Raw genomic sequence first — 12,857 nt, forward strand, 5'->3', positions numbered from 1 at the left:
AAACCCAAGTCCAGGCAGATGTCTCACGGACCGTCATGTTGGTGATACAGATGAGGCAGAGCTGAATTTGTCAATAAATTGTTTGTTATCTGAAGGTTTACCTGCTATCCCATGAAATGCGCCAAATTAAAACTTGGTTTCTCTACATTGGCAAACTGAGGCCTGCTACTGTGGTACAATACCTCTGCCAGCCTATGGCCACCATTAGGGGAAAGGATGAGTTAGTGAAGTCAATCATATGCCAGTGTTCTTTCATGAACACACCATGGACTGTTGGTACCTGATTGGCGTGGCCAACTGCATTGATGTTTTCTCTACATTATCGATTGGACCAAAAATGGTTCCATCCCTTGTGTTGACTATCACAGAAGATAGTCTGTATATTTTTAGAAACCATTGACTTCAAGGAGGCACTGCCTAAAGCTGTATTCAAAATTACGGCTGCAAATCCCGGCCCAACTATAATTCCAATGACCCGAACCAATAGCATACTAGATGCTGTTCGTTCGGGTCATTAAATCCTCAGTCGGGCTGGGGCTTACGGCGATGATACAGATGGTAAAATGTGGTCTGAATTGTCGCTGTTTCTACATGAACTGGAAACCTATGTCCTCATGAATTTTAAATGAGCCCCCAAAATGGCTGCCTCCACTATATCTGCGTGATAGTTACAGTTTAAGAACAATACAATTCTACGGAATATATAAATATGAGGAAAAGCACATTTGTTACACCAAAAACATCCCACTTTATGAGGCCTAAGTCCATGTATATCTGAAGACGATTGCCAACTCCTCAAAGTCTACTTCATATTTTTTTCCAACCAGTCTTTAAAAGTGATGACTTTAGTGTACCCTGTGTAGAGCTCCTGATGACAGGTCTTGTCATAGCCCCAGCTGACCAGTCCTACTAGATGCCAAATGCCCTCAGACGACACCTGTCCTGGCAATAGAGCAGCGGCAATTCCACCGGTCTCCGAGGGACATATGTGGGAGGAGGCACCTGGTGCCTGTTTGGCGCAGAACATGCTTTCCGTCACGCTGACTGAGAGTCCGTTTTCCTCATACTGCTGCTCACAGAGGAGTGAGTCCACCGGTAGCACTAACCCGGCACGGATAGCCTCATTCTTGAAACCTGGAGCTTTGGGGTCAGAGAGGATCCTCCAACCACTGGTGACAATCCTGGAATCCAGCGTGGCCAAGTCAAGATCTGATGATGAGGTGAGACATACTGGTTGGACATTGTTACTCACTCTGGCCTTGTCCAGCAGTTTAATGACTGCGATGTCAGAGTCCAGCAGGATGGGGTCGTAATTAGGATGAACGATAAATGCTGAGATCTGATTTAAGGAAAAGAAAATGGCATTATAAGAAATTCAATTATTATGACCTGTATTAACTAATAGGGTTATGGTTGACTGAAGTGGTACTCTAAGTTTTGGGATGCTCCTGAAAGACAAAGCATGCATGCTATTTCAAAAGGGAGGGTGAGAAAAGCAGCTGTCAGACACATCTGGTTCCACTTATCTCTAGGGGAAACACAGGTAAAAAACAAATCTATCTGACTTTTTCACCCTCCAAGGGAGATGTCATTGGCATTTGGGCTGTCCCAATATACATTAGATTGATGGCAGAATAATGGCAGGTATTCATTGGAATTGATAAAATGCACCGAAAAATATATTGCCATCTTAAAGGGGTTGCTTAGAGATTAGAAAAAGGGTCTTCTTTTTTCCACTTGAATGGAGATGAGCTGCAATACCAGACATAGCCCATGAATAAGAGTGGCGCTCTTTCTGGGGCGAAAAGAGCAGTCCCTTTTTTCTAGTCCCTGATTAAAAAAAATTTCAGGGAGTGTGCCCATAATAACATCCCTTATTACCTCTTGACCACACTCTCATAAGAAAGCGGTCAGCCAAATGATCCTGATTCCTCCATTAAAATTCACATTTAGTTCGACCAGTGGGTTGGCAGCTGTCAAACTCATCTGGTGCCGCTTATCTCAATAGGAAATTGGACAGGTAAAAATGTAACCTGTCAGATCCATTTTCCTCATGGCAAATATGAGAGGACTTTTGTGCCAGACCTCACAGACGTTCGATTGTTATTGGGGAATCTGTCTCTATTGGTGGGATCTGCCAAAACTAACTAAAATTTCTTCGGTCACTTTAAATCTATAGCTTAAAAATTTTTCACCAAAAGTGTAACTTGAAGCTCATGGGTCCCAATGCAAATTCTGTAACAGAGACTCTAAGTTCATTCATAATGCTGGTCTTTTTATATGGGGCAAAGGGGCCTTTTGCCCCCCCCCAGGTTCCAGACCAGGGGTGCCACCACAACCGCTGCACCCCCTATAGTTGCACCGCTGATTGTCACAATAAAGGAGCAATCCCACTTTACTGATCAATAAATAGTATATAAAGTTCCTTAACATCATGACATCATATACAGCAATGTGTGATGTCATCAGCTGTAAGATGGGGGTTTGGGGTCTATGTAGGGCGTTTGATTTGTTGATATCTGAGGAGCCTAGGATGATATAAAGAACACAAGCTTGTTATAATAAAAGGCTGGCTATGTGCAATAAGAGACCGACTACACTGCGCCATTGTTAGGCTAATATTGCTCGGTGAGAAAATCCGTAATTCCCAGACCCGTTATGTGAGCTTAGGGACTTAGACCTTGAGCAAACAAAACCGCCGATATGTTTATCAGAGACAACCACAACTATTGCTGTGAATTCAGTTCGTATCCTATGGGAAAGACGTTGCCATATACATCCCTGATCCCAGTTCCCATGGTTACTGACATGTAGATGCTGCAGGCTCTTGTCATCTCGCTCGTCGTCTCTGTAGAATTTTCCCAACACAACTTTCAGGTCTGACACCTTGATAATGGTGCTCTTGCCAAGGTCAGTCACGCAGTGAGCAGCTATCACCACGGTGCGCTCATTTAGCAGGGCGCCGCTGCACACCAAGACCCAGGCGCCCTTCCGCAGGTTGACGTCTTTTACTCCATTAGACCTGCGATATAAAGCGGCTTGCCACGGCCAGCGCATTTCTGATACACGTGGAATGGTGAAATTTCCCAGCTTCCCACAAACTAAGACAAAAGAAAAAATAAATACAATATATATCATCATGCTAATAAAAATATAGAAAAATATTGGTTCTAGCAGGGGAGTAAAGGCAATGTTACCGGATTGGCCCCTAGGGGGCCTTGAACTGCTTCTCCTGCTTTCTGATGTACAATCATTTGGGCAGATTTACAATTGTTGTTGCGCCAAAATAGCACGTTTTTTTGGCAAAAATGCATTCAAACTAATTTATTGGTGATTTGTGCCAAAAATAACAGATGTTTGTGCCTCAGTAGACACTTTTCAAAAGTGTCTAGAACAGGGGGAGTGGCATAGCGCAACAGGGGGAGTGGCTTAGTGGAACAGGGGGAGTGGCTAAGTTGAACGGGGCGAGTGGCTAAGTTGAACGGGGGTGGCTTAGTGGAAACCAGGCGTGGCTTAAATTGTGCCAAAGAATCACCAACATTTTGGTACAAAAACTGACAAACTAATCCAACTAAGTGATGGTACAAGAAAGAGAAAAGTGTCTAAAATGTCTAGCAGGATGCGCCAAATGTATCATACAGCGTGTGCCACTGTGATGAATCTGGCGCATCTTCTGACTGCCTGGTCTATGTTTACTCTGTTTCAAAATCTGACAACATAAGTAAATATGCCCCATTGTGTTTTCCTGAACTTACCACTAGGGGGTGCTCAGTGCATAGAGATTTATTTTACAACTCCCATAGAGTTTAGGAGTAGCTGTCTACAGAAAATGTATTTGCAGTCAGCTCCCTCTAGTGGTGGCTGCAGGTAGACAGTATTTTATCATGAATCTATGTCAGAAAAATGCAGTAAGCCAGTGGTCTCTAGCCTGTGCCCCTTCAGCTCTTACAAAACTACAACTCTCAGCATGCTCATGGATGGAGAGCCAAAGGTTGGAGAACATTGCTGAAACCCGTAAAAATAAATCTTCAGACGTAGAACTTACTCGGGATGCAAGATGGAGCTCGTCCACTCCACTTCCCGGTTTTCAGACAGGTCCTTCTGCTGCTTCCCGTGCGCTGGTAGAATGGAGATGCACATTCATACTGTATTTGTGTATGGAGGTGTTGGTATCCTCTAGGCAGCTCTCCAGGGGGCAGAGCCGGCTTCTTTGTGGGGTAAATTTCAATCTTCTCCTTAGTGAATGATGATGATGAGGAGTAAAGCTGGTGAAGAGGAGTCTCCCTGAATTTAATGGAAGACCGGTTTAGATGAGGCGGTGATGCCAAGAAAATAGCACAGCTCCTAAGGGATGTTTTTTTAATTTTTTTTAAATCTAATTTTATGGATAGCCCCCTACTGAAGGTTTGGGGAGGGTATGGTTCTGAGGTGCCTCATCCTCTGGGGGACCCACACCTACATTTTCAAGCCCTGGGGAAGGCATGGGCAGCAGTCTGGGCAGGCACCAAGGCACAGACGGATCACCCTAAGGTTAGGTGATTGGAAGCCTCTTGTCCTTAAAGGGTTTTTCCCATAATCAATATTTATCACATATCCGCAGAAAACGTGACAAATATCAGATCAGTGGTCTGACTGATGTGACCCCCACTTACCTTGCCGTTCCTGGCAACCCCGTAGGAATGGAGCGGTAGTTCTCATGCTCAGCCACCGCTCCATTCTTTTCTATGGGGCAGCCGAAGATTCGCTCGGCAACCCGATAGAAATAAATCATGAGGTGGCTGAGCATGCGCACTACCGCTCCATTCCTATGGGGCTCTCAAGTTGAGCACGGTAAGCCCGTACTCGTGATCGGTTGGGGTCCCAATGGTCGGACCCCCTCGGATAGGGGATAAATAATGATTATGGTAAAACCCCTTTAACCCTTGTAGGGCTATCTGGCTCTGAGGGTTAGAGAATAGGTCAGGAGATCTTCTTTTGGAGAGCTTGTGATAGACAATTGTGCGTGTTAAAGGGTCTGTACAGGGTTAGAAAAACATGGCTGTTTTCTTCCAAAAACAGTGCCACACCTGTCCACAGGTTGTGTGTGATATTGCAGCTCAGCTCATCCACTTCGTTAGAGCTGAGCTGTAATACCAATCACAACCCATAGACTGTGTGGCGCTGTTTCTTAGAAACGGGCCATGTTTCTCTAATCCTGGACAACCCCTTTAATAGGAAAGTCAGGGGTGATAGCTGTAAATGACTTAAATTGCAATGCATCTGTGCAGCAAAAAACCTGCTGCTGTCATTCCATTGCACTATTATGGCAACCGTCATGCAACTTTGTTGCAACATTTAAAAAAACTGATTTCTTTATATGGCAGGTAGATATGTTCTGTAATATATTGTTACATACACTTTTTATGATGCGTCCACAAATTATCATGTCCCCCACTGTTCTCATTTACAGCACTGCAGCGAATCAGCTTCCTGCACCATATCCCGATACTTTACATTCATTCCATTACATCTGCTCCACTATTATCTTTCACAGGATCACATTAGCATCCAAGACAGAGATGGATTATATATGGAGTGATAGAGAAACCAACACACGAAATGGATGACATAAGGCTGGATTATCCTTAACATTCACAATCCTCTTTTTTTAAGATACAACTAATGATGTATTTCATGTTTAGTAAGTAGATCTAGACGGCTTACAACGTTCAGGGCCATGACAGAGGGTGTAATCGGGAATACTCACCGTGACTGAACCTGCGATGGCAGCACTTTCTGACGCACCAGATCAGGAATCTTGGGCTCCCGACAAGCTGAAACCAAGAGAAAATCTGCTTTACATTTCACATTCCAGTAGAGGGAATCCTAAAATAAGGGATTAAAGCGTCACTTTACTTGCGATCACCCACCCAATCAGACATCAGGCATTGGGAGACGTGGCTAACACGCTGGGAGGTATAGTTGCCGAACCAACTAAACAATATCTGAAGTGTCTGTTAATCATAATACTCCTTAGGCAATATACGGTTGCATGTGAAATCGGGCGGAAGATCGCAAGTAGAGGGACTTTAGTCTTCAGATACCCTATAAGGGAATTCTGAGTTAATAGAGGAGGGTCCTCTGTTCTGGATCCTCATCCCTTGGCCAGAGTGGAGAGCGGTTACAAAGATCGTCTCTCGCTCTGGAGGACCTGTCCTGTATTACACGTACAACCCCTTGATTTAAATGTACATTGTGTAATCCTTAATTTCCCCTGTGGGGGTGCTGCAGGTAAAGTGAACACTTACTGCCAGGTTTCCCCACAGATTACTGCTGGTCGCTAGAGGTCCCAGCAAGCAGGCACTGTGTGATCAGTTTATAGTCAAGGGCCCCTACTAACAAGTAGGGAATGTCCAAAGTGGAGAACTCACTTTATTGGTAAAAATCTGCAGACAATTTGATGCCTTATCCTCTGATAACGACTAGATTAAACTAAAAGAGAGGAAACAAAACATGGCGCCTCATAGTGCAATTACCCAGGAGATTTAATATAGAACAGGAGAGATCATAAATTGCGCTCACCTTGGGATGTTAGTACCGGCAGGTACAACACTGTAAAAATGCAAATAAGACACTGGGATATAAGGTGCTGCCAGGTCCATAAAACACAACAACAATTGAGTTGTTGCCAATATAAGCAAAAAAGGAGAGAAAACCAAGGACCACAAAGGCGCTGCTAATAAGAAGGTTAAACACAATGACCGGTGGTCATAGTTTTAATAAAAATATATATAAGTGAACAACAACTACGCGTTTAGACGCCGGACAGGCGTCTTCATCGGGCCAAACAACTAGATTGTCAGCAGATCCAACCATAATTTGGAGAATCTGCCAGCAACTATCTAATGTCCTCAAGGGCATGAAATGTGACAACCACTGTCCGAAGCCAGAAATGTGCTCAGAGCAGTTGTCACTTTCCTTCCCCCACTCCTCTTGGCAGTTCATTCAATACACATTACCCTGTAGGGTGCGGCAATGAGGACAGGCGAAAGATCCTCCCAGGGTAAAGAGAATGTCAATTCTCTACTCTATCCTGAGGAATTATGGAAGTGAAATATTTTGTAAATTGATTTCCTTTTTCTCATTTCCTCACCACTTCACTTAGGACTGTATTATCAGCTAGGACAGGAGTTGCTCTTCTAACATATTTTTCAGATTATATTTAGCTATTACCCTGAAATGAAAATGGTATTACACAGAAAATATCCACTTCCAATTTATCTAACTGTACACGTGTAATCCGGATAAAAGAGCGAGAGAACACTCGGAGAGCGTGAGCGCCACTGGTTTAAACCAGCTGTGTTCAGAAATCTGATCTACTGGAAGGCAACCATGTAAAAGGCAAAAGAACTGCAACCCTCACAGTCATCCACATATGTGTCAGCTGATAATCTATTACTGATATATGACACTGGTATATGCAAGGAAATCAGTGTCCTTACTCCCTGACAGTTGAGTATATGGAGGACGGGGGGGGGGGGGGGGGTCCAATAGCGAAGATAAAAATTAGGCTGCTTTCAGGGGCTGATTGACACCAATTTGGTTCTACCCATCTGGTCCCATTTCCACTTCCTTGTTTGCTAACATTGCGGCACCTGTAGAGACCTATGCAGGTTCTTATCATCCATTTAAATGGGGACAATACCAACCCGGAATGGTTCCCTCTATCCAGGGCTCCCTTTACGTTATGTACGCCCTTGCTGCCAAGATACTGCTCCCAACATGGGTAAAGCTGGGAATCCAGAGATTCTGACATCAGGGCAACATGCAATTAACCAACTACTTGCAAGATGGTTCTCACTTTCTCCATGGTGCTTGTGTATAGACTAGTGTATAGTAAACGACCATCTGGCACTAGTTGATACTACTATACTCTTTTAGGGGATGATAGGCCTGGAGCTAATATGCCTCGCATTCCTTTCCAATTCCTTGTAGGAGGGCAGCCTTAACCTCTGACGGTTTCTTTCTCCTGATTCACATATGTTGCAGTGCCAATTGAGTGGAAGAGGTTTCCTTATATTCTCACTCCTCAATGAGAGCTATTTGACCTGACTACCAAAAAAAGGTAATTAAAGGGTTTGTTCACATTAGACAATCCCTTTTTGTTACAAAGATTACCCAGACCATAAGCAATCACTTGTAAACTTTGAGGAACACAGCAGTAAGTGTTCAATATCCCTGCAGCGCCACCACAGGGGAAATTAAGTATTACACAGTTGAAATTATAGAGCTGTTGTAATGATAGGGGTAGGGAAACGGACAAGTGAGCCCTAATCTACCCGCCACTCTGTCCCTGCCTACTTGCAACGACCCGCCCTAGGCGACGGGGTACAACTGGGCGGCGGTCCCTACGCTCAGTAAGTGCACGAGACAAACATACAAGGGAATATAAAGCAAAGGGAAAGGGGCAGTTGCCCAGGGCAACACCGTGAGCAACAGAGAGGTGAACGAGCCAAGTCAAACCAGGAGAGCACGAGGTACCAAACGCAGAGCAGAAGAGTAGTCAGAAAGCCAGGGTCAGAATGGAGCAGGATCAAATTGTTAGGAGCTGTAGCTGGGCCAGGAAACCACACGGAAAGAATCACAAGCAAGGAGGAACAGGAAAGGCAGGTATAAATAGACAGAGGGCGGGAGCTAGCTGAGTCTGGCCAGGCTGCGATAGGCTCTCCCACTCCTAAGCCTGCCAGCCTGAGTGGTGGAAGCTGGAGTCAGTCTCAGAGAGATAGACTCAGGTGAAGACTGATTACCTATGGAAGTTAACCCCGAAGCTGTGCCTGGCAGATCCTTTACAGTACCCGCCCTTTTATGAGGGGCCACCGGACCCTTTCTAAGTGGACCTGGTTTACTGGGGAAACGAAGGTGGAACTTCCTGACCAATACTCCAGCGTGAACATCCCGGGCGGGTACCCAAGTCCTCTCCTCAGGCCCGTAACCTCTCCAATGGACCAGGTACTGGAGGGAGCCTTGGACCATCTTGCTGTCCACAATCTTGGCCACCTCGAATTCCACCCCCTCAGGGGTGAGAACGAGAACAGGAGGTTTCCTCGAGGGAGCCAAGGACGGGGAGCAGCGTTTAAGGAGGGAGGCATGAAACACGTCGTGTATACGAAAAGATGGGGGTAACTCCAGCCGGAAGGAGACAGGATTGAGGACTTCAATGACCTTATACGGCCCAATAAACCGGGGAGCAAACTTCTTGGACGGGACCTTAAGACACAAGTTCCTAGATGATAACCACACCAGATCCCCGACCATAAACAAGGGGTTAGCAGAACGTTTTCTATCAGCCTGAGTTTTTTGTACGCTCTGGGACGCCTCTAGGTTCTTCTGAACCTGGGCCCAGACTGTGCACAGTTCCCGATGAACGACCTCTACCTCGGGATTGTTGGAACTACCAGGTGAAACGGAGGAGAACCGTGGATTAAACCCAAAATTACAGAAAAAGGGGGAGACCCCTGACGAGTTACTGACCCGGTTATTAAGGGAAAATTCAGCGAGGGGAATGAATGAGACCCAATCATATTGACAGTCAGAGATAAAACACCTTAAATATTGTTCTAGAGATTGATTAGTCCTCTCAGTTTGGCCATTGGTTTCAGGATGGAAAGCAGAGGAGAAGGACAGATCAATCTCCAACTTCTTACAGAAGGCTCTCCAAAACAAAGAAACAAATTGTACCCCTCTGTCCGAAACAATATTGACAGGGACCCCATGGAGACGCAGGATGTGATTGACAAACAAGGTAGCTAACGTCTTGGCGTTGGGTAGTTTCTTGAGGGGCACAAAGTGGCACATCTTACTGAAGCGGTCTACTACCACCCACACCACCGACTTGCCTTGGGATGGAGGCAAATCGGTGATAAAATACATGGAGATATGTGTCCAAGGTCTCTGGGGAATGGGCAACGAACGTAGTAAGCCCGCTGGTCGAGACCTGGGAGTCTTGGACCTAGCACAAAGCTCACAAGCGGCGACGTAGGCCTTAACATCTTTAGGCAACCCAGGCCACCAATAGTTTCTGGCAATGAGGTGTTTGGTACCCAGGATGCCTGGATGACCAGATAGTGCGGAGTCATGATTTTCCCTAAGTACCCTTAGCCGGTATTGCAGGGGAACAAACAGCTTGTCCTCAGGAAGGTTCCCGGGAGCTGAACCTTGATCAGCTGCAATTTCAGAGACTAAATCAGAATCAATAGAAGAAATGATTATACCGGGAGGCAAAATACAAGCAGGATCTTCCTCCGAAGGAGGGCTGGCCATGAAGCGACGCGACAGTGCATCGGCCTTAATATTTTTAGACCCAGCCCTATAGGTAACCAAAAAGTTGAATCTGGTAAAAAATAGCGCCCATCGAGCTTGTCTCGGGTTTAGCCTCCGGGCAGATTCTAGGAAAACCAGATTCTTGTGGTCGGTAAGGACCGTTACCTGGTGCCTAGTCCCCTCCAGGAAGTGGCGCCACTCTTCAAATGCCCATTTAATGGCTAAGAGTTCGCGGTTGCCAATATCATAGTTACTCTCAGTGGGCGAAAACTTCCTGGAGAAGTAGGCACAGGGGCGGAGATGGGTGAGGGACCTGGTACCCTGGGACAAGACAGCCCCCACTCCCACCTCGGATGCGTCAACTTCCACGATAAATGGCTCCATTTGGTTGGGCTGAACCAGCACCGGGGCCGAGATAAAGCACTTCTTAAGGACCTCAAAAGCCTGGACAGCCTCTGGAGACCAGTGGAGGAGATCAGCACCTTTGCGAGTGAGGTCCGTAAGAGGCTTAGCGATGACCGAGAAGTTAGCAATGAATCTCCTGTAATAATTAGCGAACCCCAAAAAACACTGTAACGCCTTCAGGGAGGCAGGTTGGACCCATTCCGCCACAGCCTGAACCTTGGCGGGGTCCATGCGGAATTCATGAGGAGTGAGGATTTGACCCAAAAATTTTATATGGGCTTGTGATTACGTAATGATAGGGGTAGGGAAACGGACAAGTGAGCCCTAATCTACCCGCCACTCTGTCCCTGCCTACTTGCAACGACCCGCCCTAGGCGACGGGGTACAACTGGGCGGCGGTCCCTACGCTCAGTAAGTGCACGAGACAAACATACAAGGGAATATAAAGCAAAGGGAAAGGGGCAGTTGCCCAGGGCAACACCGTGAGCAACAGCTCAGGGCAACACCGTGAGGTGAACGAGCCAAGTCAAACCAGGAGAGCACGAGGTACCAAACGCAGAGCAGAAGAGTAGTCAGAAAGCCAGGGTCAGAATGGAGCAGGATCAAATTGTTAGGAGCTGTAGCTGGGCCAGGAAACCACACGGAAAGAATCACAAGCACTGGAGGAACAGGAAAGGCAGGTATAAATAGACAGAGGGCGGGAGCTAGCTGAGTCTGGCCAGGCTGCGATAGGCTCTCCCACTCCTAAGCCTGCCAGCCTGAGTGGTGGAAGCTGGAGTCAGTCTCAGAGAGATAGACTCAGGTGAAGACTGATTACGTATGGAAGTTAACCCCGAAGCTGTGCCTGGCAGATCCTTTACAGCTGTCCATGTGATGCATGCAAGTGCAGGGTTCTCCAGAGCAAGAGACACTATAGTTGCTCTCCTATTTTGCTGATAGATGAGGGCCCCTTACTGGGCGCTTTTCTCTGTTAACTTAGAATTCCCCAATATTGCCTTTGAAAAAAGGGTTTCCTAAACCAGACAGCCCTTTTAAGCCATTCTGATTGCTCACATATATACTGAGATACTAGCTGGATACATAGGCACCTATATGTGTGATGTTTCCCTTTCCATTCATGGTTTGCAGATATAGTATGCCCTGCTGAATTTCCCGGCTTAGTTCCCAGCCTTGGTTCTTCTGATTATAGCAGATTGTATAAGTGACGATCAATGATCCATTTGATAATCTTATATCAATATCCGCTGACATTGAAGGGGATTGTAGTGAATCGAATGTAACTGACAGCAACTAAAAAGATAAAAAGTCACAAATGTGCACTAGGGGAGATCTATCAATGCAATTATACACTATTTATGAAGAGTCCACTGGTGTTGTTCAGTATCACTGCAAAAAAACACACACATATTACTGTATATCTTGAGATAGATAGATAGATAGATAGATAGATAGATAGATAGATAGATAGATAGATAGATAGATAGATAGATAGATAGATAGATAGATAGATAGATAGATAGATAGATAGATAGATAGATAGATAGATAATGAGGTATGAGTTGGGGCTCATTCACACAATTGTGAATCTCATCCGTGTGTTTAGTATGTGTGCTTGTGAAAATTTTATATTACACCGTTGATACCCGTGTGCAGCCCTCGACACTGGAAATAACCTGGTTATAAGTGGATTTGAGCCTTTGTCAGCAGCGATCTATATGACCTGATCCTGAGGGAAATCATTTTGAACTGATTGCATCTATAGTTTAATAATGTGTCCTGTCCACGTTCAGTTTACAATTGATAACTCGATGCATTCAGCTGGTGGACCATGCGAGATGAAGCAAACTCATGGACAGTCACAACTTCTTACTGTAGCTGGATATATTTGGAGTCCTAGGAGAAGGAACTGGTATAAAGGAGTAGTCTGGTTTGGATTCCTAATTTTCATATTGCAGGCAGGGACATACATAGAAGACAGGGTGCCCTGTTGAAGATCAAAATGGCCCACCCATTATAATGCCGAGTTTTTCCAACAAGGCCATGCGGGTCTGGAGTTTGTTTCCCCCTTCATAACCATTGAACCAATTCTCCACCGCCTTGCTTCCCAACAATACAGTTCCTCTTTAAAGGGGATAGGACCAACCAGGGTTGGC

The 12,857-nt window shown here is 45.6% G+C and overlaps 1 protein-coding gene across 1 annotated transcript in view; it reads right to left on the reverse strand.

Moving 5' to 3' along the window:
- Positions 1–724: 724 nt before the first annotated feature.
- Positions 725–12,857, reverse strand: part of PAMR1 (peptidase domain containing associated with muscle regeneration 1) — a 41,889-nt gene continuing 29,756 nt past the window's right edge. The window contains exons 8-11 of the mRNA XM_075837042.1: positions 5,747–5,813; positions 4,046–4,284; positions 2,809–3,101; positions 725–1,339 (exon numbers count right to left, since the gene is read on the reverse strand). Coding sequence (XP_075693157.1) covers positions 803–1,339; positions 2,809–3,101; positions 4,046–4,284; positions 5,747–5,813 — 1,136 coding nt within the window. The 3' untranslated portion in view covers positions 725–802. The remainder of the gene's footprint in view (positions 1,340–2,808; positions 3,102–4,045; positions 4,285–5,746; positions 5,814–12,857) is intronic.

The sequence above is a fragment of the Rhinoderma darwinii genome, chromosome 9 (genome assembly GCF_050947455.1).
Source record: "Rhinoderma darwinii isolate aRhiDar2 chromosome 9, aRhiDar2.hap1, whole genome shotgun sequence".
In the NCBI taxonomy this organism is placed as follows: Eukaryota; Metazoa; Chordata; class Amphibia; order Anura; family Rhinodermatidae; genus Rhinoderma; species Rhinoderma darwinii.